Raw genomic sequence first — 25,520 nt, 5'->3', positions numbered from 1 at the left:
GTGCGCAGTGTTTCTTGTGAGCTCAAATTGATACTGTGCAAATAAGATATTGCAGGAAATCAAGCTTTTAACGCGTAGAAGCACTATTTCCGAATTAAGTCAACAATGCCTGTCTTTTCAGGTCAAATGTAACTTTTATTTTTGCCTTCTCCACGTCTTATTTCTCATGAGGTACAAAGTCTTCTAATAAATCTACCTTACGACCAAATATTGTAGATAGTTCTGTATTCAGCAAATTGTCCAGAGTCTCAAAATCTCGGTGATAGAACCATTTTTGGTGTTTTTCGTCATAGTCGAAGCGGAGAGGCCCACTAAATATGTATACATTAAGACCGTCTGTATCATTTATCAATTAACGTTTGTTGAAATAGTGGAGTACATTACCTGATGGGTGACGATGACCAAATCTGCTGATTTGGTGGCTGCTTATTAATAACATAAGTTCCATGCTCCCCTAGTCGAACTGTCATCACCCCTTGCTTATGTAATACAAACATGGATATAGTTTCTGTCAGTCTCTTGCCATCAGTTTCGTTCTACAATTTTCTGTCTATGTCTATATCGCTTACGCTGTATTCCACATCATATCCGTCAGCTTCTGATTCATCCATAAGTTCTTCTATTTTACTCGTTATATGCTCTAAAATTTCATTCGACAGACGATGAAATCTCTCCTCAGTCAATTTACTTTCAGAAAGAATGAAACACTACGTTAGAGATAGCTATTGATTTGTATTATATATATACAGTATAAAAGCTTTACGCTGTTATATATTCAGTTTTATTTGTTGTATTTTCTTCACTCCAGCATTGATGAGAAGTATTCAAAGAGCGTTGTTGTAACAAAAAGGTCAACGTTGGGCGTACTTCTAATCGTGAAAGACGACTAGTAGACAAAGTCTTTTTTGCCACTATTTGTGAAGCAGGTGATAATGTCACAATTCTTCTGACAGCACTACTTCCGCACTGAACTGATCTACGGGCGATATTCTGGAGCATTATAAAGCGTGTCGTTGGGAATATAAAGTTCAAAAAGGGGAGGAATAAAAAAAGGATTACAACGCAAACATATAACTCAGTAGATGAAAATATACATTTCTTTTTAAGGCAATTGGTAGTCAACTTTCGCCATCTAGCAAAAAGAGTAGTCATCACAAAAAGAGTGGCCGCAATAATGAACTTTATACTACAGTAACTGTCCAAATTCTAACAATAGGCGTGTTTCAATACGATATTATTCGGCTTTTTTGTTTGATATAGTAGAATATTTGCATGAATAATTCACTCATAGCATCTCACGCAAATAAGAATACCATGAACGAATACCTCTTCGTAGCTGACATATCGTACAATATCCAAGCCATAAACTGTGGTTGGCAGACTGGATTATAAAAGTGGCTGCATGGTCATTTCGGATCTGGATAATCTATTACAAATTACTTCACTCTGGGTTAGACGCCTAATATCTATCAAAGAGGGAAACCTATTCTTCTACTAGAAAACTCTGACTTACTGAGCATTATTTCATCATGAGTCGTGAGTATTAGCTTGTATTGGCATCGGACACAATGACTCTTATCTATTAGCAGTCTTTTAGTCTTCTTTTCTTTTTCTTATCATTCTTCATTTTCGTAAGCTTTAACATTGTTGAGATATATCATTTATGATGGTGCAGATACGAAAGGGCGTTATCGTATTTCTAAAACAGAGCAATACAATTGTATGACTTTATAGCAGATGAAAATAGGACCTTTATGCAAATAGAGCGATGCGACAAAAAGATGGTAATTGCAATATACTGTAGGTAATAAGAAACTAGATTTTCATCTAAATGATTTAGCTGGTATAATTATAGGCTTCTTAGCCCCTTTATTTCTGCGTGCTTTTCATGGAGCATGAATATGAAAGTAACGTTTACTGCTTATTAATTTATGAGGCTTTTCATCATGTTCTGATAATGATTTTACCAGCCTTTGTCATACTCCTCACACCCTAAGCGAAAAAAAAAAAGGCAAAAAATTATCGTGGTAAGTAATTCAAGTTATGCCTAGCTGCAATTGTTTAGGTTATCGTACCTTGTACGGTTTGTACGCTTCATGGAATAAGCGAAGACTATCCACTTTGAGACCAGACACAGCATACATATTGATTTGGAATCCCAAAGTTACGTTTAGGCCTGATAGTTCTGGATTGGTTTCATTTGTACTAAATGTTCCTGATAATGTCGGTGCTATATCCTTTAATGAAAGTTTGCCAATATCCCAAGTGATCGATTTGCGGACAGGATCATACATATATTGCCCAAAGTTGCACGAGGCATTGACACTTTGTGTTGCTCTTGGCATTGGTAATGTCAATACTACTTTCTCTATAGGCTTACCATCCGTGGATCTAGGTTGAACCTTAATATCGAACCGTCCACCATTATTAGTGGATGTTATTTGTGGTTTAATTTGTAGAGGCATAGCTTGATAAGGTGATAAGGAGGCTCTGTAAGACATTAACTTGAATTGGCCGTCTGGAGGAACAAAAGATAATACCTTTTCGCTTTCCCATTTTCGATACCTTGAAAATGATAGGAAGTATATAAGTATGACCTGAATTAGTATATACAACCATGTGAATTATAATCACTACCTCACGCATGGATGAAAGCTGACATCATCTATAACTCTAGCATTCACAAAGCTCAGAGTCAAATCTGGCATTCCCGACAATTTACAATTTGTTTGAACAGAACCATGGGCCTCACAAGACACTACATTGCCATTTCTATATTGAAGAGAAGGGATTTCAGTAAGACTTTGAGAAAATGCTGTAGTGGTTTCATACTTTACGCTGCTATAGTTGCATCAATTTCCTCAATTATATCAAAATAAATTTCATTCTGGGTATATTTCACACCTGCTTTCCTCCAAGGAATGTTAGACATGCTTTGAGGTATTTTGGGCGCGACACCAGCAGCAGCTCCAACCGATGTCATCACTTTATTAATAATTGTCGGCGGCATGATTATTTCCTTTAATGCATTGGGCTCAGTTGTTAATGGATAGCCGTAATCCATCATTTCTTCAAATAACTGATATACTGTAACAAAATTTTCTCTGATAGACGATTCTGATACGTCTCCTAAATAATCTGTCAAGATATCCATAATACGATGTATAAATTCGAAAATAAGCATAGGATCCACTTTATATAAAAGCATTTAAAGAGTGAGACTTTTTCATCAAATATTCTGTAAATTGCTTGTAGAAACAGTTCTGTCTTTACCTTCTCTTTCGACAGGACATAACCATGTTAAATCATTCCGTAAAACATTCAGTAACCAATATTTGTTGGTTTCCAAAACTGGTGGTACATCTTCACGAGTAAAGTAGGTTTCTCCTTTCAGGGGAATACTAGCGTTAACTCTCTCATCCACCGATCCAGCAGGTGAGTTCATAAACTTTGTACATTCATCGTTGAAAACGTCAACAATCTGTCTTGAAATGATGCCACGCCAATGCTTCTCAATAATTATCTTTCTGAATGCCATATACGTAAAGTCATAGTGAGTCTCAAGAAGAAGTTCTGACAGCTATTAAAAGGTCATTTACCCTTGTTTATTAATTACAAATAGTGAGTTGATCATTCTATGAAGAGTTCAAATGAGAAAGTTGGCGTCAATGATTGTAGAGCACTCAATTGTCGGCAAGACAAGTGCGAAGAATAAGTTTCAAAATCTCCCAAAGCGGAACGTGAAAAAGTCATTCTTTAAAAAAGATAATTGAAAAGGAAAAGTACAAAGAACCTTCTTCGTTTACAAGTCTACCCATTCCCAACCCTACTCGGAAGTTATGAATAATATTTAACGTAGCGCATGATAAACATAAATGTCTGATTCAAATTCAACGGCAAATACACCACGGCAGTCAATAATGGAATTAAATACCGACATCGATCAACCTGCGGATACCTCAACTGATCGATCAACGAAGTTGGAAGACAATGAAGAGTAACTACCAAACAATCAACACGAAAGTTAAACTAATGTCTTACATTGTGTATCTGTTGCCATAGTTATCAGCTGGTTCAAAAAGCTTTAGATGTTTTAAAGCGGCAACTAGACATAGCCTCGACAGATTTGCAAAAATTACAACGTTTAAAAACAGAAGCTCTTGCCGACCCTTATCTGTTTATTGACAGTTTACGCAAGGTTGAAAGAATTTAAACATTTGCTCAAAAAGGATTTTATTGCCTAATACTTCAGTTCTCAAACTCTCTCTCTAGAAAAGAAGAAGAAAACAGCAGTACAGTGTTCCCAAGTTGCAGAAAATTGTCGCAACACCGAGCATAAACTGGGAAAAATATCGATATTTATCGGAATCTAGGCTCACTCGACAGCACAATGATTTAAATAACTTGACACGGTTTTATGTGAACCAAGCAAAACGACCGATATTTTGTGTAGGAGATTTTTTTCGACTTTCTGCCATATGAAAATGCTAACTCGTATTTCATGTAGAATATCTTGGACACACCGATGGCAACAGAATATACCCAAAAATTTCCCTCACCTGCTGCAGCAAAAGTACTCGAGCAAGAGCTATTGAAAGCCAAGCAAGCATTGAATCAGTTACCTTCAAGAGCCAATTCAGTATCTGACCTTTCAGAAGATGAGAACAGTGGAGGGGTTGGCGAAAATCATAGCTATACTACCAGTACTTTAAGCTCAAAAGCGACCCCAAGATCAACCGGCAGAACAAGTGGAAAGGTATATTATAATAGTGGTGGGCATGGTAAAGGTAAAGGAAAACGAAGAACATCCATGGTTCAAAATACAGCTACAGTGCCTGTCGTTGAACAGCATCACCAGCAACAAATTCATGCAACATCGTCAGAGCCAGAAAGGTAAATCAGGAAAGCCGGAAAAAAGGCAGCAGGAAGTGGATAAATAATGTATACTGATCTATTGGATATGATGGGCTCATAATGCATGTAGTCCTGCTTCTATCTCTAGATTACCGTCTATAGAACCGCGCACACCTGATGAGTTCGGTAGCAAAAATGTTCATCATACAGTAAGTGTTGGAAAGCTCATTCGCTTGTGTACGAATACAAAATTGAAACCGCTTTTTTTTTTTTTTTTTTTTGTTTTGTTTTGTTTACCAAAGAACAACGAACGTCAAATTGCTACTTTTAATCAGCCTTGGACAGATGAGGAACAGGTAAGCTGTTGAACAATATTATAAACCGAAAAGAAAAAACAGATCCATTTTGCTCATGCAAAGTTGAACGTGTATATTATTTTTACCAACAGCAACGCCTTCAGGAGTTATTAGAAATCTTTCCTGATGAGCCAGTCCAAGCTCAGCGATTCAATAAAATCTCGAAAGCCTTAGGTACCCGTACACCAAGACAAGTAGCGAGTCGAGTGCAAAAGTATTTCATCAAGCTCGCCAAATTGGGTTTACCTGTGCCAGGACGTATTACCATTCCTGTAATGCTTTTTAAACAAACAACACGGAGAAAATATTATAAATTGAATTGTTAACAGTTTACCCACTTAATCGTTATATAGCCATCATGCATGCCCAAAGGAGACAGTAATAAGTCCAGATCTAAAGCCAAAGCAAAAGCCAAATCGAACAGCAATACCAGCGGCGGTCGTATAAACAAACCAACAACTGTACCGCCTCAACTGAGAACGTCGGGTGTAGGATATAACAGTAAAGTCTCCGGTGGAATAACGAACAGTAGAATTTCAGGAGGTTATTATACCATGACGCAAGGTCCTCCATCTGTGTTAATGTCAGATGATGAAGAGGATTCTAGTATCAACGAAATGATGAAGTCGGTCAATAATGTAAGTGAAAATTGGTTGAAGACAATCGGTCTATTATCTGTTCGTCGACATTGAGATCGTTTTCTTTTCCCTATGATAAATTTAAACAGACCAATAACCTTTCTGGGGCGACAGACCTGGTTGTTCATGAAGGCTATGCGGTAAGAAATTTTTGTTATGCTTATCTCATGCAATATAAACTGTTACTTATTCATTAAATCGTTATCATCAAACATATTAGTGTGATGCATGTGGAACAGAGCCTATTGTAGGTATCCGGTATAAATGCACAGTATGCGACATAAGCGAAGAAGTCGATCTTTGCAGCGATTGTATGGAGAAGGGTACCTTCACTAATGGTAAGCTACTATAAACCAATCAATGATTCAAAATCAATTGCTTTGTAGTTTAATTGTTTCATCCTCAATATTTCGAAAGACTATCATACAAAGGATCATACCTTCGAAGCAGTTCGTACTGCAATATCATTTCCACAATATGCGGACAGTGACTATACCTCTCCTGAACATTTGGGTGAATACAGCTATTTGGGATTCTAATAGACATTTTTCGATTAAATAATGATGATAAAAATGTTACATTGTTCCTCTTCAGTCATCATCTACTCAGCTAGCAAACACATAATAACAGTATTGTGCTTTATCTCATTGAATTGCATAAAGGATCGTGGCTGGTGTATATTGTGCAAGACACACGCCACAACGTTTTTGGCATTTAGAAGTATTGACAGCACACAACAAAGCGTTACTCAGAATCAAAAATGTTTTCAAGTCATAAATGATTAGGCTTTTGTACAGTGATTTGCGTTTTGAAGCGATGCGGCTTTTTTTTGGCTATAGTGTCAATAAAAAGCGATGTTTATTCAAAGACCACAACAACACTCAATACATACAATCATGAAAAAAGAAAATTTCACAGTGGTTTATCATCTAATGTACGTTATGTGCAACGTATAGAACAAGATAGGGCCTAAATATATAACACGCGACTAGCTTAGGCACATCCTTTGATTTATACAAGCACCATCAGGCCTCACTAAAAACCCCTGCTACTTATATCAAGAATTAAGGGCTACGTTTTGAATTACTGGCTTTATAACAGTTATCAATATTCTAACATAAACAAGCACCTCAACATGTGACAAAATACTCGAAGGATACCAACTTATTGTGAATAGCTGAAAGGATGAACTCAATTTTTGACTTTAGACCAACAACAAGATCCTTTGAACAGAAATGCTGGGTAGTATAAGCAAATACAAGAACAAAGGCAATAATAGCAATTTATAGAGGAGGTTTACAAAGACAAAAACATTGATTGCATGTTTAAATATTAGACTGGCATATGGGCACCTGTGCCAGAATGTGAAAATGGGAAGTAAAAAATGGGCCCCTCTAATAGTAGATGGGCATCGGTGCCAGAATGTGAAAATGGGCACCTGTAATAAAGTGGACGTAAAAAAGAAATAGCTGTGGGCAGTTAAAAATGGGCATCCTCTAATAGTAGGTGGGCACCGGAAGTGGCGATCTTCTACTTACCCAGAATGCCTCGACTTCTATAAGTTCAGCATCTTTGAGGATAAGCTGGTTTAATGATGCTTTCTCTATCACTGTCAATGTTTTTGAGATCCCTTGTATAAGCTTTTTTCTGATGATGTTAGACCAGTATAAAATATCAGAGTAGAATCTTTTCAAATCAGCATGGTTGATGTAGTGGAACTTAAGTACATAAGACTGGTTTCTAAGTGCTATTTCAGACGCGCAAGACAAGCACAAAAAAGTTTTACTACGAAAGAAGTGTTAGTCTACTGCATAAAGAATTAAATAATAGCAAACATGGGTATGAGGCCTGCAAACCTCGGTAGGCAAAATTATTTGTAGTATGAGACGGACCATTCTACGCGGTTTAGTACGCTTTTGAGATCAGTGGTTTTGTAACAATAGTAATTGTAGACAGAACCGAGAAGGGTGTAACCCAATGTCCTTTTACACGAATAGATTGACTTTTCTGGTATGTTAGATTAAGTTCAGTTATTAAAGTATTAGTAAGTAACTCGAGCTGCTTTCTCTGATGGACTTAAACGATGATGAGACGTAATCAAAGTGGTTCATACATTCTGAAAACCCCTGAGCCCAATGAGATTTTAGACTGCATCTTTATTGAATTATAAGATGAAGAATAAACAGACTATGTAACAAATGGAAACACAATTACTTTTTGTTAGTGAGAGGAATTCATTTTTATCATAACAATACATCAAGTAAGCAACATAAAAGGTTCATTTTCAATGCTTAAAAATGAGACTCACTACGCTTCGTCTGCCGCCCTCTTGCGACAAAGTTTCCTTTGAAAAAGCTTGTCTTTTCAAACTACAATAAACAAAATACTATTTTTGAAGTAAGGCCAAGGTAGGAAATAAATGATGGCATTCAAATCAAAAGTTGAATTTGTTTTTTCGATCAGAATGCCCATGAAAAAGAGGTTTTTATTGATTTAAATGGTACGAAATTGTTATTTTCGAGGGTTGAGATGACTCCATCATAAGCAAATATCAATTAGAAGAAAAAGCCAATGGTTTGTAAATCGAAACCACTATAACTTTATAAAAAATAGGTGTTATCGAAAGATTATAACGTGTTGTATTCTCAAAGTTATCACCTGAATTGAACCCAACTGATTTGACATTTGCCGACGCTTGTAAAGACGTTGTTATAAGCGATCTTAGCGTAAGGTTGCTTGTTTCAAACATCAAATGATCAACTGATATAATAAACGGTCTTCTAACTTATTATCACATCCATAGCTTCTCTGATATCTTAAGATTCTTTTTCTTGATCCCATGACTAAAAAAGTTGCATGAAAGATGAACTTGATTTTTGGAAATCGTGGATCTTACACGCAAATCATTGAAATAAGCTCCGTGATACTAATAGTGATTCAACGCGCAGCAATTCTTGTGTTGCTTGATTCATCACTTCTCCTGCAATCAGCAATTCTTTTTTTTTATTTTTTTTTACAATTCAGTTTGACCGTCGCAAATTAACCCAAGTATTATGGCCTAAATCATTATACACTCGAATGAAAAGGGGTATATGATGTTTATTTTCAGGATATATACAAGTAGTTGGAATGAAAAAGAGCAATAATAGTCGAGAAAGGAGCCTAAATGTTTTTGAGACATGATAAATTTGTATGGTGATGGTCTCTATTCAGAGCATCTATACCCTTCTCACAAATCAAAACATTCCTCACCCAATCATCTTCTAAAATCTGCTGGGCTGTGACACGCGTATTTGGATTGGGGTCCAGCATAAGGTAAAGCATTCTGCGTATGGGATCTGGCAATTTGCTGAAATTAGGGAAGGTTCTTTGAGCATAATGACGTAGATAAAACCGATATTCTTTATCAGACTTCTGGTCAGCTTTGATCCAAGCATGGCCGCCGCGATACATAGCATACAAAACGACACCAGCAGACCATATATCAGCATTGGCACCCCAGTACTCATGGCTTTTCTCGAAGGCTTCAGGTGCTATATAAGGTTCTGATCCTACAAGTCCGCGACTCTTATGACTCGTCTTTTCCCAAACACAACGAAATACATCCGAGACACCAAAATCAGTGATCTTCAATTTTCCATCGAGAGTAAGCAAAAGATTCTCGGGTTTGATATCACGGTGAGCAACACCCACCGAGTGTAAATAAGCAAGGCCTTGTATCATTTGCTTGAAGCAGCAACTCATCTCTATGTTTGTCATGTGCTCGGACATGATAGCACTAAATAGATCGCCACCAGGACAATATTCCATGACTGTACAATATCTCTGTTGATCATCCAAAACTAAATCGATTGTCTCCACGATATTGACATGATGGAAAGTGGACGAAATACAGAACTCACTTGTCAACTTTTTCATATATTCTTTTTCTGTTTCATTCTTGTTGCGTTTTCTAAACTGTTTGATCGCATAGAGCTTTGAACATTTGGTGCTGCCTGCAGCGTCAGGTTTGTTGGATGTCGAAAAAACAGTTTTACTGCGACAAATAGAGATAACAGCAGTGGAACCCTTACCCAATCGTTTGTAACATTCTCCATATTCACGAAGATTTGCCGTATTCAATTTATGTAGTTTGTTACTCATAGTACCGGATGTAGACGTAGTATCGGCTTGAGAATCAACACTTTTTACTGTGGCGACTGTTTGTTTCGACACAGAAGGGGATAGAAGGGGTGGGGTTGCGGGAGCACTAACTGCTTGATGTCTGCCGCTGCTTTTACTATTATTTAGCTGTAAGTCAGACTTGGTCGACTGCTGGCTTTGTTGATGAAGATGTAACTGCTTGTATAACCAGTTTCGACCTTCTTCGAAAGTGGTTTCCGCAGACGACGTCGCAGACGACGAATCCCTTGAGTTTCTTCTACTACCTGGTACAGAACAACTCTTTGTATTGATTGCTCTTTTGTTTGAACGTTGCTGGCTTGGCAGGTGGAAGAAATTTGATAAATGGACCATATGCTTTAAGGGCTTAGTATAGAAGAGTAAGGGGAGGTGAACAATCAAAGATTAATTGGTAAGAGTTGCTGCAAAAAAACCAGCGTTCGAAGATCCTTTCCAAATGGAAATAATAAAACAGTGGGCTACAGTGAGTTTTTAGGAGTGGTTGCTTAATATTATTGATAACACTAAAAGGGAGAGGAATAAGACACAAAAAAATTGGCCTTCTGCTTTTTCTCCAAAAAATTTTCGTTCTACTGGACTTTCCTTGGAAAATGAAGTAAAAAGCCATCATTCAAAAAAGAAACTTTGATCGGAGACAACTGTTAGACAGGCAGCGGTTTTTTTTCGATAGAATCAATTTTACTTCCATTCTGAGCTTTTTTAGGCAATTAATTTGAGACAACTTGTAATTCTTATTGAACAAACTACATTTTACTTTCAGACAAATTACAGTATACTGGCCAGAAATACGAGGTTATTTTGAGTCAAGCTTTCATTTACTTTCCGACAAGCTTGTAATTTGTCTGAAAGCGAACTATCAGTTGTTCAAATAAAAATTTGTAAATTGTCTAATGTTCAAAGTGCTGTAATCTCGGGCAATTTTAGATCCAATCAAATATTGTTTCATGTGAACAAAAGCAGTTGTTGTAATAAGCATTATTGTTTAAATTAATGATTGTTCGTATTACGTAATAGCTCCCTGTCAGTTTCATAATCTCCCAGTTATTTGTGTTAAGCATTTCTTACAGTAGGCTTCAAAATCCCGATGACGGGTCTTTTTATGTAAAGGACCCTGTTCAGCAGCTCTGCGAGAAAAAATCCGTTTACAGTTAGGATATTTTTGTTATCCCTGCTGCATAACTGTAAGCCTTCAATTCATGCCAGTTTAAGAAACAAACTGTCGATCTTTTGTGAATAATTGTAAGCTACTGAAAAACATTATCTTTTTTTATCTTTTTAAAAACTGCAACAATCAGCACCGTGAGCTACAACACAACTTCCATTTCACATCAAAAAAAAGTAAAGAGACCCTGAAAAAGGATCTTCACTTGTTTTATTTATTGTGAGATAATTTAAGCGGTTTCCATAACATTACGTTCAGAAACGTAGATACCATCCAAGAATTTACGGATATCCTTGTTCTTGACGAGACAGGATTGTTGGATATCAGCAGCGGATTGAGAGACGGCTTCGAGGGAGTTACCGGTCAAGATAAGTTCATCCTTTTGAGACTTGGAGGAGGCAACGGTAACACCTTCACGCATCTTGACGTGGAAAGCAACCTTTTGACCCAAGAAGTTACGGATTTCGACAGCATCAGCAGCGTCATTGATAATAACGTTGATGGGGAAATGTGCATAGACATAACGCATCTTGTATTCGAAACCCTTGGTGACGCCAACGATCATGTTGTTGACCAAAGAGCGAACGGTACGGATACAGGCAACGTGCTTACGGAGACCGTGGTGAACAACGAAGCGGATCTTTTGACCAACGACGGTGATTTCAATGTTCAAGTGACGAAGGTTCTTGGTGAGAGTACCACGAGGACCTTCAACGGTAACAATACGGGACTTGATAGAGACCTTGACACCTTCGGGGATGGTGAGTTCGTCAGACTTGTAGATATCCTTCATCGTTAAATGTTACGCCCTGTTAGATCAAATAACGATCAGAAGATCTGAATTAGTGACCATGGCTTTACGGTGTGATCCTGCGAAATAACAATTTTAACACGAATAGCAGTGATTTCTATTTGATATTATATGGGCTGTAATAAGTTTTCGCTCTCGGCTGTAATGAATTTAGCATGATGCGTGATCATTTCAGCTGACATTATACAGATTTTAAAGTTATCTGAAAATTGATTGATAAAATTCATCCATCCATCCATTGTATTATTGTAATGAATCCATCCATTTGTCAAAGAAATACAATATCAAATAGATTCCCACTATCGTCTGTGTTTTGAACATACCAAATGCAAATGTTGAAGGGGGAAAGAGGAAGGCACATAGATCTGCCATATTTCTCTTTGTCTTTAGGCCTTCCTCCAACGCTTCTGATTTATGCCGCACAGACAAAAGGGCACAACTGAAGAAATTATAATTTAAATGTCCGCTTCTAACAGACTTTTTTTTTGACCCCTTTGGTGGATGGAATTTTTTTATTTTAAAAAAAAATTGTTAAGAAAAATATACGTAGATTATGGGAATACATAGACTAATTGTTTTGTTTTTTATGATCATTTATGCTTGATTACAGAAGAGGTCTAATGTGGAAAGCTACAAACCGAGAGTTAATGATATTAAATAAATAATGTATGTTACTAAATGTGAAGTGTGCTTAAATAGAGGAACAAAAGGTTTCCTTTGTTTAGCGTCGAACAAATCTTGGTTTGGGTGTATCATCCAAGCAATCGCGACAATGAACCAAGCATAAGCCAGTCTCTTCATTTACAGTCATATGAGCATCTGAATCCATTTGCTTATTACAACCAGCACAGCGTAAGCATTTCTTATGCCAACGACTAGCATTGGGACCGGGTTGAGTATCAGAGAAGGGCATACTTTGGTTACAACGAGCACAAGTACGGACTCCACCTAAACGAGGCAAAACTTTCTTTCTCGTTTTGAAAATATCAGAAGGTGATGTGACAGATGTATTTCGCTTTGGCACTTCGATTTGTTCATTCTTTTCCTTTTCCGTAAAGCCATGTTCTGTTGACTGTGTATTCACCTTTAAATTATTACTAAGGCTTCGTTTTTGCTGTTTGTCAATGAGATTCATACTACAAATGTCACAGTAAAGCCTATTTTGGTATTTGATAAGCTTCTTATCTGTAGGCACTGTCTTATTACAACCAGCACATAGAAGACACTGTATTTTAGGTAAAAGAGTAAAGTAAGGTATTATTGATTCGGTCATATTTTTCTTTTTTTTTGGGGGGGGGGGGCTGCTTATCAAAGGATCTTACCTCTTTATGGTAGATTTGATTTGCTAATTCTAAACATGTATCAGTTACAGGTAGAGAACATGCATTACATATAATTACAACAGGCTCTTGCTGCACTTCGTTCTTAGTAATGGAACCATCTTCTTTTTTTTCTTGAGGACCGTCTGGTGTGAATTCAGGTTGCAGGGACGAAGGAGACATTGTATTCGTTGTTGGTGACTGAGCGGCAATATTGAAGTAAGCTTGATCTGAAGGTGGGGTACGAGGATAGGCCTCATCTTCTTCACTCAGTGGCGTATCATTTCTTGAAGGTATAGCGAGAGATGGAGGGCACTATTGATAGTTTACACATACGAATGCAACATAAAATGATCAGACACTAGCTTCCAAAAGAAGAATTGGTTTATTCTTTCAAGCCTACCTGCATGTGATAGAAATTCATACCGTCAGTACAAAACTCTAGTGTATTGAATGGCTGATGGCATTTTGCACAGAAAAGGCAGTAGCTATGGAAGACAAGCGTTTCGCCAGTATGAATCTTGAGACCACGATAATCTTTTCTGGAAACATGCAATCCACACTCTCTACATGGCTTTTTCACCACTTTCTTACGACGAGGAGCCGTACTTGTTGTAGGCGTAGGTTCCTTGGCAGGTGTTTCTTCCTTGTTTGTACCCGTCCTTGGGGATGTAAATTCATCAGCTTTTTTCAAAGTTTCGGGGGCAGCAGTAACTGGAGGGGTATCTTGAATGTCATTTCCATCAGAAAGGTCTTTGGAAGCCTCTTTAGAATTGAAGGGAACGTAAGCAGCAGAAGACCTTCTTGGCTTAATAGGTGGAATTTTATCAACAGAACTTTGGGATGCCTTGGATGGGGAAGCAGTGGAATGAAGCAGAGGAGTTGAGGCACTTGTACTTTGAGGAGGAGGAAACTGATCCCCAAATGGTTTCAATGACTCTTCGATTTTGGTTCTACAGACACGACAGGAGGGATTTCCATTATTATCAACAGTAGCCAACATGGCTTTCAATGGTGAGCCACAGCTTGCACATCTTAAGCATGCCGCATGCCATGTTTTTTTATTGAAATAGGTCTGAATTTGACCTTGTTCAACGGATTCTTTACATCCAGGACTAATATTGAATGAGAATTGCGTTAATACAGTGTTGCTCAATGGTAAATGATCGGTTTCATAAATAATGATAGCTTACCACGCCAGAACTTCTGATAAACATGGCTTACAATAGTAGGCAGAATTATAAATAGAGAGATCTTTCCATGAAGTCTGAGGCTTCTGACAATTAGCACAGGTTTTGGTAAGCCTTGAGGTTGTCGAGTCCTTTTTAGAAAATGTAGGCATAGGCCTCTGCTGCCTTGCTTTCAGAGGTGTACTCGTTGATGAGCTGATTCCACTGCTAAAAATGGCTTTTTTGCTGTACCTGAGCAACAGAAAATCGGAGTGTATCAGCAAAAGATAACTGTCTAGAAAGCTTCAACTTGGCTACTTACGTATCCTGCCATTTGTCAATATTGGATTGATTTGACTTTCTAGGAATACTAAACATTGCCGTGCTAGCCTTAGTGTCGACTGGCTTATCTTTCGTCAGTGCAATTGTTCGATAACATTTTGGGCAAGTGGTGGTGGTGCCTGTAACTTTCAAATTACAATAGATACAAAAACCCATTATTTCTTTTCAGTTAAAGAGATGAAGTCAAAAGGAAGAAGAAAACAAAAGGGAAAACAATAAAAATGCAAAGAGGCCTAACGTTTATTTATACCAAGCGACGAAACACTGACATAACCTGAGCATATTGACAATAGTAAAGCGTCAAAAGTTTCTTTTTCTGTTCTGTTTTGTTTTTTGATTTATTACTAAATTCGGAATTCAGGAATAGGAACAGCAAACAAGCAAAAAAAAGATTGGAAAGATATAAGAATGAGCTACTCGCTGACTTTAAAATGTCATATGGTCAGGTTATGGCATCACCAAAGGACATGCAAAAGTTACTGTGCCAGTTTTTCTTTCTGATTTTGACTGAAAATCAGTTTACATTCGAAGCAAAACGTCAACAAACTTAACATCTGACTGGATAAAACTACAAATTAATTACAGAATATGCTGCCTAGTAGAGCTCTTGAACAAGCGTTGATGTTTGATACAACTAGAGGTGATGAGTCACCTCAAAGAATTATTGGTTTTCCAACGCAGAAAGGAACTGCTGAACTTAGAGATTTATTATACTATAAAGTAATGACTTTAAGGTTTAAGATTGTACACTACTGTCTTTGAAGCAAGAGACCTCTTGTTACACAAGGACCATTATTACTTGTTTAAATGCTGTCAAACTGGGATATATCTGTTAGGTACCTCAGGCGGGAAATGTCATAGATCAGTTGCATCTTCTGCTAAGAAACGAAAAGTTTTGCGTAGTATGTTAACCTTGATTTCCCATTAAAAAACGGATTGATACTGAGAAAGTTGGAAAAACTGGAATGAGTCTGTGCACATTTCTGGGGAATACAAAGGTATATGGAAATGGATTGTAGAAACGTTACTGCTTATGGAACTTTGTTTTCCGTTGCGAACATTCCAAACGCTGAAGAGTTTTCAGTGAGTCTTACATGTGTGCCGAAAACAATAAGGGGCTTTTCCTAAATTTTATAAGCTGAGAATTTCGTTATTCATAAGCAGGCCTATGCCCGAAAATGCTGCTTTGAACGCGAGAATGTAAAATTCCCCACTTGTTGATTACGCGGGATGTTATTATTCCCTCTGCGAATAATTAAATAGCCGTTCCTTTCTTTGAAATGGGAATTCAGGTCATATTTCCTTTGCTTCACTGTTTCTTCTTCATTTTATAGATATAACCAAAATCGTCAAATAAAGCTGTATACCAAGAGAAATATTACTGTGCACGTGCTATCACTTATAAACTAAATTTTACTGAAGAAAATAATGACATCAGACCTCGATCCCTTCATTGCACGATGCGCAAAAGCAGTATACAATAACTTAAGACTCCCATTAAAAATTCAACAGTTGTCAAATGTCAATAACGATCTACCGGTAGAAATTTTGAAAATGCAGCAAGTGGTAGCTCTGCTGGATAAGAATAAACTAGATGCTATTATCAAAAAGTTTTTACAGAATGGAAACCCGAAGAAAAGCATTCAAGACCTTATCGACAAACTCGACTCTGAGCTACAGGTCGTGTTCTGTAAGTTTAACCCACTGAATCTATACTCTATCTTCTCTTTTAATTGCTATACTAACCTATGAAATTAACTAAAACTATATGTGTGCAGCATTAGATGAAGATGTAGCCTTTGATGATATTGATACAGAAGTTTCAGATAGAATCGAAAATACAATGCATAAACCTACAAAAATAGATACAACAAACATTGTTTTGAGCACCATAGATACCACCCCAGTAACGCCAGAGCCGACCACAACCACCCCAATGAGTGGAAAATCAATGAACAGTAATACTTACAGTAATAATGCCGCAAAGAAAAGACTTCGGTCACCCACACCTGAATTGCCTGATACCACTTTGGCGAAGAAACTGAAAGTAAGTGTCAAAAAAAGCACGCCGTTACGATGCTTTAGTGACGATGAATCAACAGTACACAATATCATCTGCAATCCAGCAGGAGCCTCCAAATTATTCTCAAATGTTCCTTGGATTTATTTGTATGAAATTGCTCGTTTTGTCCAAGCTTTTCAAATATCATGGAGCGAACTACCCTTCGATGCGTTCCAACAATTTTTGGTAACAGCTAATAATGAACCACATCGGCTATTTGAAGTGATGGTCAAATGGAATCAAGAGACACGTTTAGGTGTGAAAGTGAACGGCTTAGCTTATACACAAATGACACGGTGCCCTGATAATGTTTGGGCTCATGTAAAACAATGCAACAAGATTTCATCCAATCTGTTAACAGTACCTACTATCCATGATACCTCAGAAGTTAAAATAGCCAAAGCGCGAATGAAGAACCGAATGATTCATTATAGCGGTATCATTCGCTTTAAAACGTCTTCGTCAGATCCGAGCATCATCTTGAGAGCTCCAAAAGTAGAGGCTTCCAATCGATTATTTCGCAAATTTGGACAAGATCGCTTTTTAGAACTCAAGCTAGCCAAAGGAACTCATCCAACATTGATCAAGAGACACAAAAAGTACTTTTTAAAGCCATTCGTTTTCATGCAACGTGTATTCAAATTTTTATTCGTTAAAGAGGATATGATTATTTTATTTGCTACTGAAGGCGTCGATTTACAACCTATTAGTATCCAAGAAGTCATTGATTGGCACATGCCTATAAGTGAGAACTGGAACATGTCAATGAGTAAATATGCTAGCAGAATGTCTCTTGGTTATAGTAGTAGTATCCCAACTCTGCAATTCAAGCCTGAAGAAATTATCTATATCGATGATGTTTATGCATCTGAAGGATCTAATGGAGATGAAGAAGCCACATGTATGACAGATGGCTGTGGTATCATATCTTGTTCAGCGATGAAAGAAATTATGGGGTGTCAAGCTGCAGACGAATTGCCTTGTGCTGTTCAAGGACGTATTGCTGGCGCTAAAGGTATTTGGATTGTATCACCCGATCTCGACTTTAGTTCGGGAAATTGGATCAAGATCAGAAAGAGTCAAAATAAGTTCAAGACAGGCTTACCTCAAGCCGATTTGAGCTTGGATCCGCATCATTATACTTTTGATTTGATTAAAAATTCAATTTGTATCTACCCATCCAATTTGAATACACAGTTCATTCAATGTTTAGCTGCCGGCGGTGTGCCTACTGCAGTCTTTATAGAAATTCTCAAAGAATACGTGAATCGACTAGCTACAATTGTAGTTGAAAACCAAAGTATCAAGCTGCTGAGAGACTGGGTTGCGAAAACTGGAAATATTATGACAGTCAGATGGGAAGACGAAGAAAGTGTTGAAAAAGGCTTATGGAACGACATGTTGAGCAATAATTATATAGGTGATGACGAGAATGATAGTGGCTTCTACACCATGTCCCCCGCAGATCTCACCGACGCTGAAGAAGAAGGTTATGAAGTAGGACAGCGGTACACTGACGGCGACACTGAATCATCCCTTGCGGCGAAGGGCGATACATTCTGGGCCCAGCCAAATGCACATAAAGGCAGCTTCTACGCACGGATCAACAAGTATTCTGGTTTTCCCTGTGGGTTGCATGAATCTGTGATTCGACTCTTAGATGCTGGTTTCGACTTGTCTAATGCTTATGTTGCTACCCGCGTCACTATGATTTTCCGACAAATCATCCAAGCCATCACTATTAAGTATAAGATCGAAATAGCTCAATCTTGTACTGTTACCTGTATACCTGATCCCACCGGAACACTAAACGAAGGCGAAATTTTTTTGCAACTCTCGAGTAGACGGAAAGATGAAAAGACGGGTGTGCGTGCTGGACAAGTACTCGGCGATGTTATTGTCACACGTAATCCTTGTGGTCATAAAAGTGATATTCAGAAAGTAAAGGCGGTGGATTGCACAGCTTTAAGAATGTACACAGATATTGCTGTTTTTTCTATCAAAGGTTCGACATCTTTGGCTAGCCAGCTCAGCGGTGGCGATTACGATGGTGATATTGTAAGTTACATAAGAAGAGAAGATTATGTCGCTGTTGTATCCGTGAAACACTAAATGAATTGATTATATAGGTTTTCTGTTGTTGGGATGAACGTATTGTCAAGCCGTTCAAATCTTCACCGGTTCCTCCAGAACCATCAAGAGTAAGAGAAGCCTTTGATAAGGATGAATCTACGGTTGGGGGTGAAGTTTCAGCCTGGAATAATCCCGAAGAAGCTATTCAGAATAACTTTATCTCCGTTGCTATTCCAGATGGTACATTAGGTATCTACGAAAACTGGCGAACTGTATTGGCAGAGAGGACGTCGCTTGATAATCCAGATGTCGTATACCTTGCACATATGTGTGCTAAATTGGTGGATGCTCCCAAACAAGGTCTACGCTTGAAGGCAAGCGCCAAACATAGAGATCGTAGCAGTTTTGCTGAGTTACCATATCCTGCTTGGTTTATGGACAAACGGAATAAGCAAAAAGGTCACGATGTTCGAAGTTATAAGGAAGTCAACAACGTATATACTCTACAGGATGCGCCTCTTACGACCACCATGGACTACTTATATGACACACTACTGAAAGAAACCGCGGCTTTCACAAGATACTCCCGCAGTATGTTCTACGAAGATGATGTACCTTTCAAAGATCCAGACTTGATAGCGCCTTACATGAAAGCATGCGAACTTGCCAATCAACTTAATGATACAGCATTAAAAAAAGATCTGGAATCAATAGTCGCAGCTGTGAATAAGAACAGAGATGAATACAATAAGCAAGTTGCGAAACTAGACGAAGCTAGACGACACTTTTTAGATAATGTACATAATCCTCAGCGTTATTTCAAAGAAAAATTGATTGATGATTATCAAACCCAGTTCAACAGTCATTTTGAGTTAGAGGAATATTTTGCCAAGGATTTCTTACACTCACCGCCAAATCAAACATTTTCGTCCAATATTTTGATATATGATATCCAAGCGAATGGAGGTCGAATGCTTCAGAATATTAAAGCAAGTTATGCATATACCATCAGTGTTGCTGCTTTTAAGTACAGTAAATACTGTTATATCGTAGCATACGACGCTTTAAGAAGAATCAAGGCCGATGCATGTGCAAAGCAAATTAAAGAAAATGGGCTTTGTGAATCTGTCGCCGTCTCCTCCTACAAATGCATGAATATTGATAGGAAATGGGTGAGACGACTTAAAGAAGCAAATTATAGAGAAGAAAATGTAAAGGAAGTACGTGTATCAGAAGAGCTGTTTCAATCGAGGCAATAAAGCACTCAGTTCATCATCCAAATAATATTTTTGCTCTAAAAGCTGGTAAGGAGTATATTTTGCAATATACTCCTGCACCATTCCTTTTTCATCGCAGTAGGTTTCAGATATTTTCGTTTTTTTACACCTACGATAATTTGCAAGTTTTAATTATCAAAGTGGGTTATTATCACAGTTTGGTTAAGATTTTTGAATCGTTTGTCCATACAGATGTGAAGGCTTTTGTATAAGAATATTAAATTTTTTAGTTCTCTTGGGCTAAAAGTTAGCTTATCTATTGAAATACCCATCGCAAGTCCCATCACTTTCCTAAAAACGTTAGAACGCATTATTGCTGATACATTCGATCAAATGGTCAGATACTGTTTCTATATGGGAAACTGCCTAAACTAGCGTCGATCGAACAGACAGTTGGTGCCCAGGCACGTTTTGAAAAACTAGATAGTTTCTCTTGTTCACTACATTAAATAAGGCTTTCTTCGTCGGAGTGTGCCGTCAGTAATCACTTAAACGGGTCATAGAATGTGATTCGGATGCCAGCTTCTCTGGAATTACCTAAAATATAAAATGTGTCAAGCCGTAGTCTTAACCGCTAACATGTACGTGAATTAAGGGAAGGATCAATATCTCGATTCGTATAATACACATTCCTCTTTGGTCCTTTGCATTTGACCACAAGATCAATATAGTCGCAAACTATGCCAAGCACTGTCAGGTCGGATTTAATATATGTATTAAGATATCATTAAACAAAAGGGCCTATTGCTATCACTTGCTTTGAGCAGTTCGCTTAAGCAAAAGGCTTTTATATCTTTGCTAGCTTTTTAGGAGCTGACTCAATGATTGTGTATCACCAAATGTCAAATTACCGAGGAAGACAAATATATTGATTTTCAGTATTGATCAAAAATAAAAGAAATCACAGATGGAGCCTTATCAAAAGTTAGGATTTCGAACAAAGTATCTATTCTGAAAATATGACAAGACGCCTGAACCTATAAGAAAGACTTAACATATTGAGAAGCGTAAAATTTGAAAACAATTTCGAACTTGATAGACTGGAGCGCCAGTGACAATGTAAAAGTTTGAATATCAGAACCACAGCAGAATAACAAATCGATGTCATACGAAAAATATGATCAATGCTTTTTAGCATCTTCCAATATATTGCAAACATATGTCTAAATGCTAACATTTTTTGGGAAAATTACTTCAAAGCCGACAAATTCACATTTCGTGCCATGGTAATTTTGATAAAGTATTTTAAGTTTCGTTTTTCTTCTTCATATTGACACCATTCGACATTCGAGGTGCAATCCTCTAATAATTACCGGTGGAAATATCTTTGAAGCTACACATTTAGGATGGAGCTGTGCCATGCATACTAACGTTCAAGCACGGTGCTGTTACCAACGGCAATAATCTAATGGTACTATGTATCATTCCTTTCCTATGAGCTTCGTACAAAATTGTACAACAGCTGTTAGAATTCCTTATTCTACCAAATTCCAGTAGTAAAGAATAGGCACCGTGCATTAGAGAGATTCATGAACATTTCGTTGACTTATAGTGGAAACTCCTAGAACGGTAAATCAAAGCATTAAATAACAAACACGGGACTCAAAGTAAAGTAAAGGTTAACGTCACCCGTGATATTAAAAGATGTTCAGTTTAATTGCTGGTCAGCATTTGTATTATCAACAATTTGTATCATATGCCATGTTATCAAACCTCTGCTCAGAATATTTACAGAATGTATGTCACTTTTAACATTAACATATTCGGTTGCTTACTTAAATGTGCAGTAGTCTACTCAATGATCTTTCTCAAACTGTAATTTTACAGAATGTCAGAGTGATCCTTTGAGCTGTCGGCTGTCACTAATGATAGTTGCCGTTCTCGAAGTTAAGAATCAATTTAGCATATTTGTCATTATGAGTATTCTGGCAGGTATTATTCGATTCGTTGAATACAATTGATCGATAAAAAAGCATAAGAGGTTGCAGCAAAAGAGGAGGTGGTTCTCTTTAAAAAGCCCAAAGAAAACATCTACAAAGTATACAGCCTTATTATATTAAGAAACACCATTTTCACATCATACACATCGCTTACTTTTTTTTTTTTTTATACACCAGCAATAATAATGGTTGAAAGTGCTGGTTTAGCCATTCATCATTAAACGCGCTTGCACATGTCTCTTATTGCCAGACAGGTTGTCAACTTTCTTAATACAGAGGGTTGCGTTATAAGGAAAGTGTATCTATCTGACTTCCAGATGCATCCTAATCATGAGATATATAGTAGTGGGACTGTGAATGCGAGCAGTTAGGAAACAGCAGCGTACAACTTCATAATAACAATAGCAGTTGGATCATCTTTAATAGGCTTGACATGCGATAACTGAAGAAAGCTGACTGATACATAACGACGTCACTATTTGACTGGCTTATTTAAGGGCCGGTTAATAAGTTTATCATATGCGCTTTAATATCTATAAGGGAAAGAGGCACCGCAATGGAATTCGCTTTTACGTAGAACATACTAGGAAAACATTTTCCACTTAACAATCCAAACCATACCATTTCGAAAATAGTAAGTGTATGGCTCTGTATATGTTTCAACATAATTCGATATTATCTCGTATGTTCCTCACATTTTATATCGTTATACATTATGACTAACTGATAAGAAGGGCAAAAGGATACATATACGTAAGGAGCTAATGCAACTTATGAACCTTAATAGAAATGGAGTAGCACCAACATTCAATTTAAGAACGAATTTGGGCAATAGGGGGTCGCAATTGGTCAAATGCGAAGAAACCGATTAGCAACCATTTGAACAAACGTTTGTTCCATTGTGTCTGCATTGACAGAAGACGGCTGTACCGATAGAGGAAAAGCTGGCACCCTAATCTCCGTTTTCACCAATCACACCTGCAAGCATCCAAAAAGTTATCCTATCTCGCTCGTACGTACCTTTATGAAGCATCATCACCCGACCTTATTTAGGATGAAACATCTTGTCAATAGATTCTGTATCATATTAATCGGTCCGATACAATTACATCACATTTAATTATTTATGGGTTGCTTTAATCATAAGTTAACCATGACAGTAGCTACAGTATTTGATTAGTTTATAAATAAAATAAAATTTTTTTTCATTTTCTTTTTATTAAATTAAAAATATATAACAGGTAAAAGGCCCTTGCGAGCCTGCCAAAAATTGCTGCCGCGCTCCGAAAAGCACTGCAGACGGATATTGGTTGTAGTTTTCAACCAGCAATAAACCAGAATCAGTATGAACCTCACTTTCGTGGTTTTGCCCGAGCACAAGAATAAGGAAGAAAAGAAGGCCATGGAGAGACAGCCTTTTTATACTTTTCGACAGCTAAAAACCGCAGTTTGAATGTCACCGGAAAATCAAAACTGTGACGCTTAATTTTGACTCGGAGAAATTGTTCAAATGTGTTGGAAAAATCCAGAAAACAATCAGGGAACGTCTACTCTACACCGCAAAATATACGACCAAACCGAGGAATATAAGGATAACTAGAGTTATACGCGTTATACTCGCGGGAAATCAGATTAGATGATTTCAAGGTATACGTACTTTGATGAATATCTACAGATTTCGTTGATTGAGAATGTATGCGGCTGTAATTTTCTGTTTTAATCAACATACTGGGGTAAAAACTAGGCATAAATTATAAGAGCGTACAAAGATCATGGATTATTATATTACAAATGGTTTTCCTTGAAATGCTGATCTATGATGAAGAAGGAAAAGACTTATATATAGTAGCAATAAATAGAATCTTTCATCATTTCTTTGGTATCAAATCAATGACTTTTAAAGCTGTTTGTCTTTTTCTTTTTGCTCTTTTTCATTCATTTCAGCAAGGTGTGCCTCCTTCAAGGTCAGTGCCTTCTTAAGATTATTGATATCGGTCTCAAATCGGTTCTAATTGTAATAAAAGAGGATCAATAAGATCAAAGGTCCAGTAATGTGAAGAACTTGAGGGGGAAAAAAAAATACCTTAAGCATAGCATTCGGCGCTGTGGATAAATCGCGCTGTTTGCGCTGAATTGCTTGTTTGATTTCTGCAATTTCTTGACGTTTTTGTTCTGAAGAGAGATTACACATGTTAGGACTCTACCACTACTGAATATGAATAGGAATAATTACCAATTTCACCCGTCTGCGCGGCGTCCTCTTCATCTTCATCTTCTGACTCGTCCTCATCCTCCTCTTCGTCATCCTCCTCCTCTTCGTCTTCCTTTTCATCCTCTTCGTCTTCTTCCTCATCCATCATTTCGAGGTCACGATCAATAGCCGCTGCCAAATCCTCATCACTTTCACTTTCATCCCCACTTTCTTCAATATCAATATTTTGACTACCAACATCCGATTCATTCGCTTCCATTTCCATTTCTCGATCATCCACAACCTCTGTTTATATATAGTTTAATTGTAAGCTTGTATTTCCTTTAATAGGTTGAAATTCAAGTTTTTGGTTTTTTACCGTATTGAACATCTTCTGCTGTAGCATCTATTTCTAATAATCTTTCTACCTCTCTTTCTACCTCTTCAATTGCTCTTTTAGATAGTTTCTTTCTGAATCTTCTTTTACGAACATGTTTCAATGGTGGTGTTAGACCATGCGGGTAAGCATAAGGATCTGTATCTAATTTGTTGTTTCTTTCAGGTATAAAAGGTTCTGAACCAGACGCGGGATCTACTATAATCATCTGGGGAAAGCGTAGCAGTTCAGAATTGTTGTCCTTATACGAACACTGAAGTACAGATCCAGCTTGAACGCAACCAAAAAAACATGAACATTACCTGGGATATATCTGCTACTTTATAAAATTGCTTTTTATCATATGTCTTTTGGGCTTCAATAATCGTTGGCAAATCAACTAATTGCACATCATACTTTTTGCCTTCGAATACAAAATAGCCTTTTCTATTATCTGTTTTTGACCAAAAAATTCTATAAGCTTATTTATACAAAAATACGATAAAGCCTGTGAGCAGATGTGTGTAGCTGATTTACCCTTAAAGTGTAACTTGACATCTTCAGGTATTTCTCTTTTTTTGACCATTTCATGCAAACGATCACTCATTGCGCCTTCAGGCACTCTAAATATAAGTTGTTCTTCAATAGCAGCTTCTGGTTCTTCTTCCTCCTCCTCGTCCGCATGGGGTCGATCTTCCATGTCATCGTTGGGTTTATTCTTGCTGCCGCTGTAACCCTTTCTACCACTACTACTGCCCGTCTTTTTTC

General features: G+C 37.4%; 8 protein-coding genes across 8 annotated transcripts; 2 read left to right on the top strand and 6 right to left on the bottom strand.

Annotated features, from left to right (window-relative positions):
• Window positions 1–157: 157 nt before the first annotated feature.
• BDF20DRAFT_913422 (Frataxin-like domain-containing protein) lies at window positions 158–999 on the bottom strand (the record flags this gene model as incomplete). Its single annotated transcript, XM_053084066.1, has 4 exons — window positions 158–311; window positions 385–479; window positions 570–687; window positions 764–999. 4 exons carry the CDS (start codon window positions 997–999, stop codon window positions 158–160), a joined length of 603 nt encoding a protein of 200 aa, XP_052935327.1.
• A 642-nt stretch (window positions 1,000–1,641) lies between these two features.
• BDF20DRAFT_872581 (adaptor complex AP-3 domain-containing protein) lies at window positions 1,642–3,693 on the bottom strand. Its single transcript, XM_053081157.1, has 6 exons — window positions 3,600–3,693; window positions 3,274–3,527; window positions 2,838–3,192; window positions 2,638–2,772; window positions 2,076–2,565; window positions 1,642–1,992 (listed from the first exon to the last, which is right to left on the bottom strand). Exons 1-6 carry the CDS (start codon window positions 3,632–3,634, stop codon window positions 1,945–1,947), a joined length of 1,317 nt encoding a protein of 438 aa, XP_052935326.1. The 5' UTR covers window positions 3,635–3,693; the 3' UTR covers window positions 1,642–1,944.
• A 182-nt stretch (window positions 3,694–3,875) lies between these two features.
• BDF20DRAFT_835877 (uncharacterized protein) lies at window positions 3,876–6,387 on the top strand (the record flags this gene model as incomplete). The annotated part of the gene is made up of 11 exons (XM_053078893.1): window positions 3,876–3,997; window positions 4,063–4,198; window positions 4,273–4,449; window positions 4,508–4,893; window positions 4,985–5,063; window positions 5,157–5,210; window positions 5,303–5,482; window positions 5,564–5,848; window positions 5,938–5,988; window positions 6,069–6,186; window positions 6,266–6,387. 11 exons carry the CDS (start codon window positions 3,876–3,878, stop codon window positions 6,385–6,387), a joined length of 1,710 nt encoding a protein of 569 aa, XP_052935325.1.
• Window positions 6,388–9,010: 2,623 nt separating this feature from the next.
• BDF20DRAFT_835875 (kinase-like domain-containing protein) lies at window positions 9,011–11,088 on the bottom strand (the record flags this gene model as incomplete). Its single annotated transcript, XM_053078892.1, has 2 exons — window positions 9,011–10,375; window positions 11,038–11,088. The coding sequence occupies 2 exons, from the start codon at window positions 11,086–11,088 to the stop codon at window positions 9,011–9,013; spliced, it is 1,416 nt and encodes a 471-aa protein (XP_052935324.1).
• A 129-nt stretch (window positions 11,089–11,217) lies between these two features.
• On the bottom strand, window positions 11,218–12,454 carry BDF20DRAFT_540539 (ribosomal protein L6, alpha-beta domain-containing protein). Its single transcript, XM_053075701.1, has 2 exons — window positions 12,191–12,454; window positions 11,218–12,100 (listed from the first exon to the last, which is right to left on the bottom strand). Exon 2 carries the CDS (start codon window positions 11,983–11,985, stop codon window positions 11,422–11,424), a length of 564 nt encoding a protein of 187 aa, XP_052935323.1. The 5' UTR covers window positions 11,986–12,100; window positions 12,191–12,454; the 3' UTR covers window positions 11,218–11,421.
• Window positions 12,455–12,492: 38 nt separating this feature from the next.
• On the bottom strand, window positions 12,493–15,183 carry BDF20DRAFT_872559 (uncharacterized protein). The gene is made up of 5 exons (XM_053081156.1): window positions 14,814–15,183; window positions 14,516–14,743; window positions 13,726–14,437; window positions 13,326–13,637; window positions 12,493–13,228 (listed from the first exon to the last, which is right to left on the bottom strand). The coding sequence occupies exons 1-5, from the start codon at window positions 14,987–14,989 to the stop codon at window positions 12,725–12,727; spliced, it is 1,932 nt and encodes a 643-aa protein (XP_052935322.1). The 5' UTR covers window positions 14,990–15,183; the 3' UTR covers window positions 12,493–12,724.
• A 771-nt stretch (window positions 15,184–15,954) lies between these two features.
• BDF20DRAFT_872556 (RNA dependent RNA polymerase-domain-containing protein) lies at window positions 15,955–20,460 on the top strand. The gene is made up of 4 exons (XM_053081155.1): window positions 15,955–16,523; window positions 16,612–18,953; window positions 19,025–19,393; window positions 19,478–20,460. The coding sequence occupies exons 1-4, from the start codon at window positions 16,262–16,264 to the stop codon at window positions 20,225–20,227; spliced, it is 3,723 nt and encodes a 1,240-aa protein (XP_052935321.1). The 5' UTR covers window positions 15,955–16,261; the 3' UTR covers window positions 20,228–20,460.
• A 3,581-nt stretch (window positions 20,461–24,041) lies between these two features.
• BDF20DRAFT_941210 (TAFII55 protein conserved region-domain-containing protein) lies at window positions 24,042–25,338 on the bottom strand (the record flags this gene model as incomplete). The annotated part of the gene is made up of 6 exons (XM_053084793.1): window positions 24,042–24,193; window positions 24,269–24,357; window positions 24,419–24,682; window positions 24,756–24,981; window positions 25,076–25,206; window positions 25,290–25,338. The coding sequence occupies 6 exons, from the start codon at window positions 25,336–25,338 to the stop codon at window positions 24,083–24,085; spliced, it is 870 nt and encodes a 289-aa protein (XP_052935320.1). The 3' UTR covers window positions 24,042–24,082.
• Between the last annotated feature and the right edge of the window lie 182 nt (window positions 25,339–25,520).

This window comes from Mycotypha africana (genome assembly GCF_025528875.1).
Source record: "Mycotypha africana strain NRRL 2978 chromosome Unknown BDF20scaffold_6, whole genome shotgun sequence".
NCBI classification, from domain to species: domain Eukaryota; kingdom Fungi; phylum Mucoromycota; class Mucoromycetes; order Mucorales; family Mycotyphaceae; genus Mycotypha; species Mycotypha africana.
This window is presented reverse-complemented; position numbering and strand designations above follow the sequence as displayed.

Excerpts from the sequence above, each read along its gene's own strand:
- BDF20DRAFT_872581 (XM_053081157.1), bottom strand. The coding sequence starts at position 3,634 with ATGATCAACTCACTATTTGTAATTAATAAACAAGG. Across the intron at positions 3,193-3,273 it reads ATGTCCTGTCGAAAGAGAAG|TGGATCCTATGCTTATTTTC; the intron begins GTAAAGACAGAA and ends TTTTATATAAAG. Across the intron at positions 1,993-2,075 it reads AAGCGTACAAACCGTACAAG|GGTGTGAGGAGTATGACAAA; the intron begins GTACGATAACCT and ends TTTTTCGCTTAG.
- BDF20DRAFT_540539 (XM_053075701.1), bottom strand. The coding sequence starts at position 11,985 with ATGAAGGATATCTACAAGTCTGACGAACTCACCATCCCCGAAGGTGTC.
- BDF20DRAFT_872559 (XM_053081156.1), bottom strand. The coding sequence starts at position 14,989 with ATGGGTTTTTGTATCTATTGTAATTTGAAAGTTACAGGCACCACCACC. Across the intron at positions 14,744-14,813 it reads ATTGACAAATGGCAGGATAC|GTACAGCAAAAAAGCCATTT; the intron begins GTAAGTAGCCAA and ends TCTGTTGCTCAG. Across the intron at positions 13,638-13,725 it reads TGAATTTCTATCACATGCAG|TGCCCTCCATCTCTCGCTAT; the intron begins GTAGGCTTGAAA and ends AACTATCAATAG.
- BDF20DRAFT_872556 (XM_053081155.1), top strand. The coding sequence starts at position 16,262 with ATGACATCAGACCTCGATCCCTTCATTGCACGATGCGCAAAAGCAGTA. Across the intron at positions 16,524-16,611 it reads TGAGCTACAGGTCGTGTTCT|CATTAGATGAAGATGTAGCC; the intron begins GTAAGTTTAACC and ends ATATGTGTGCAG. Across the intron at positions 18,954-19,024 it reads GCGATTACGATGGTGATATT|GTTTTCTGTTGTTGGGATGA; the intron begins GTAAGTTACATA and ends TTGATTATATAG.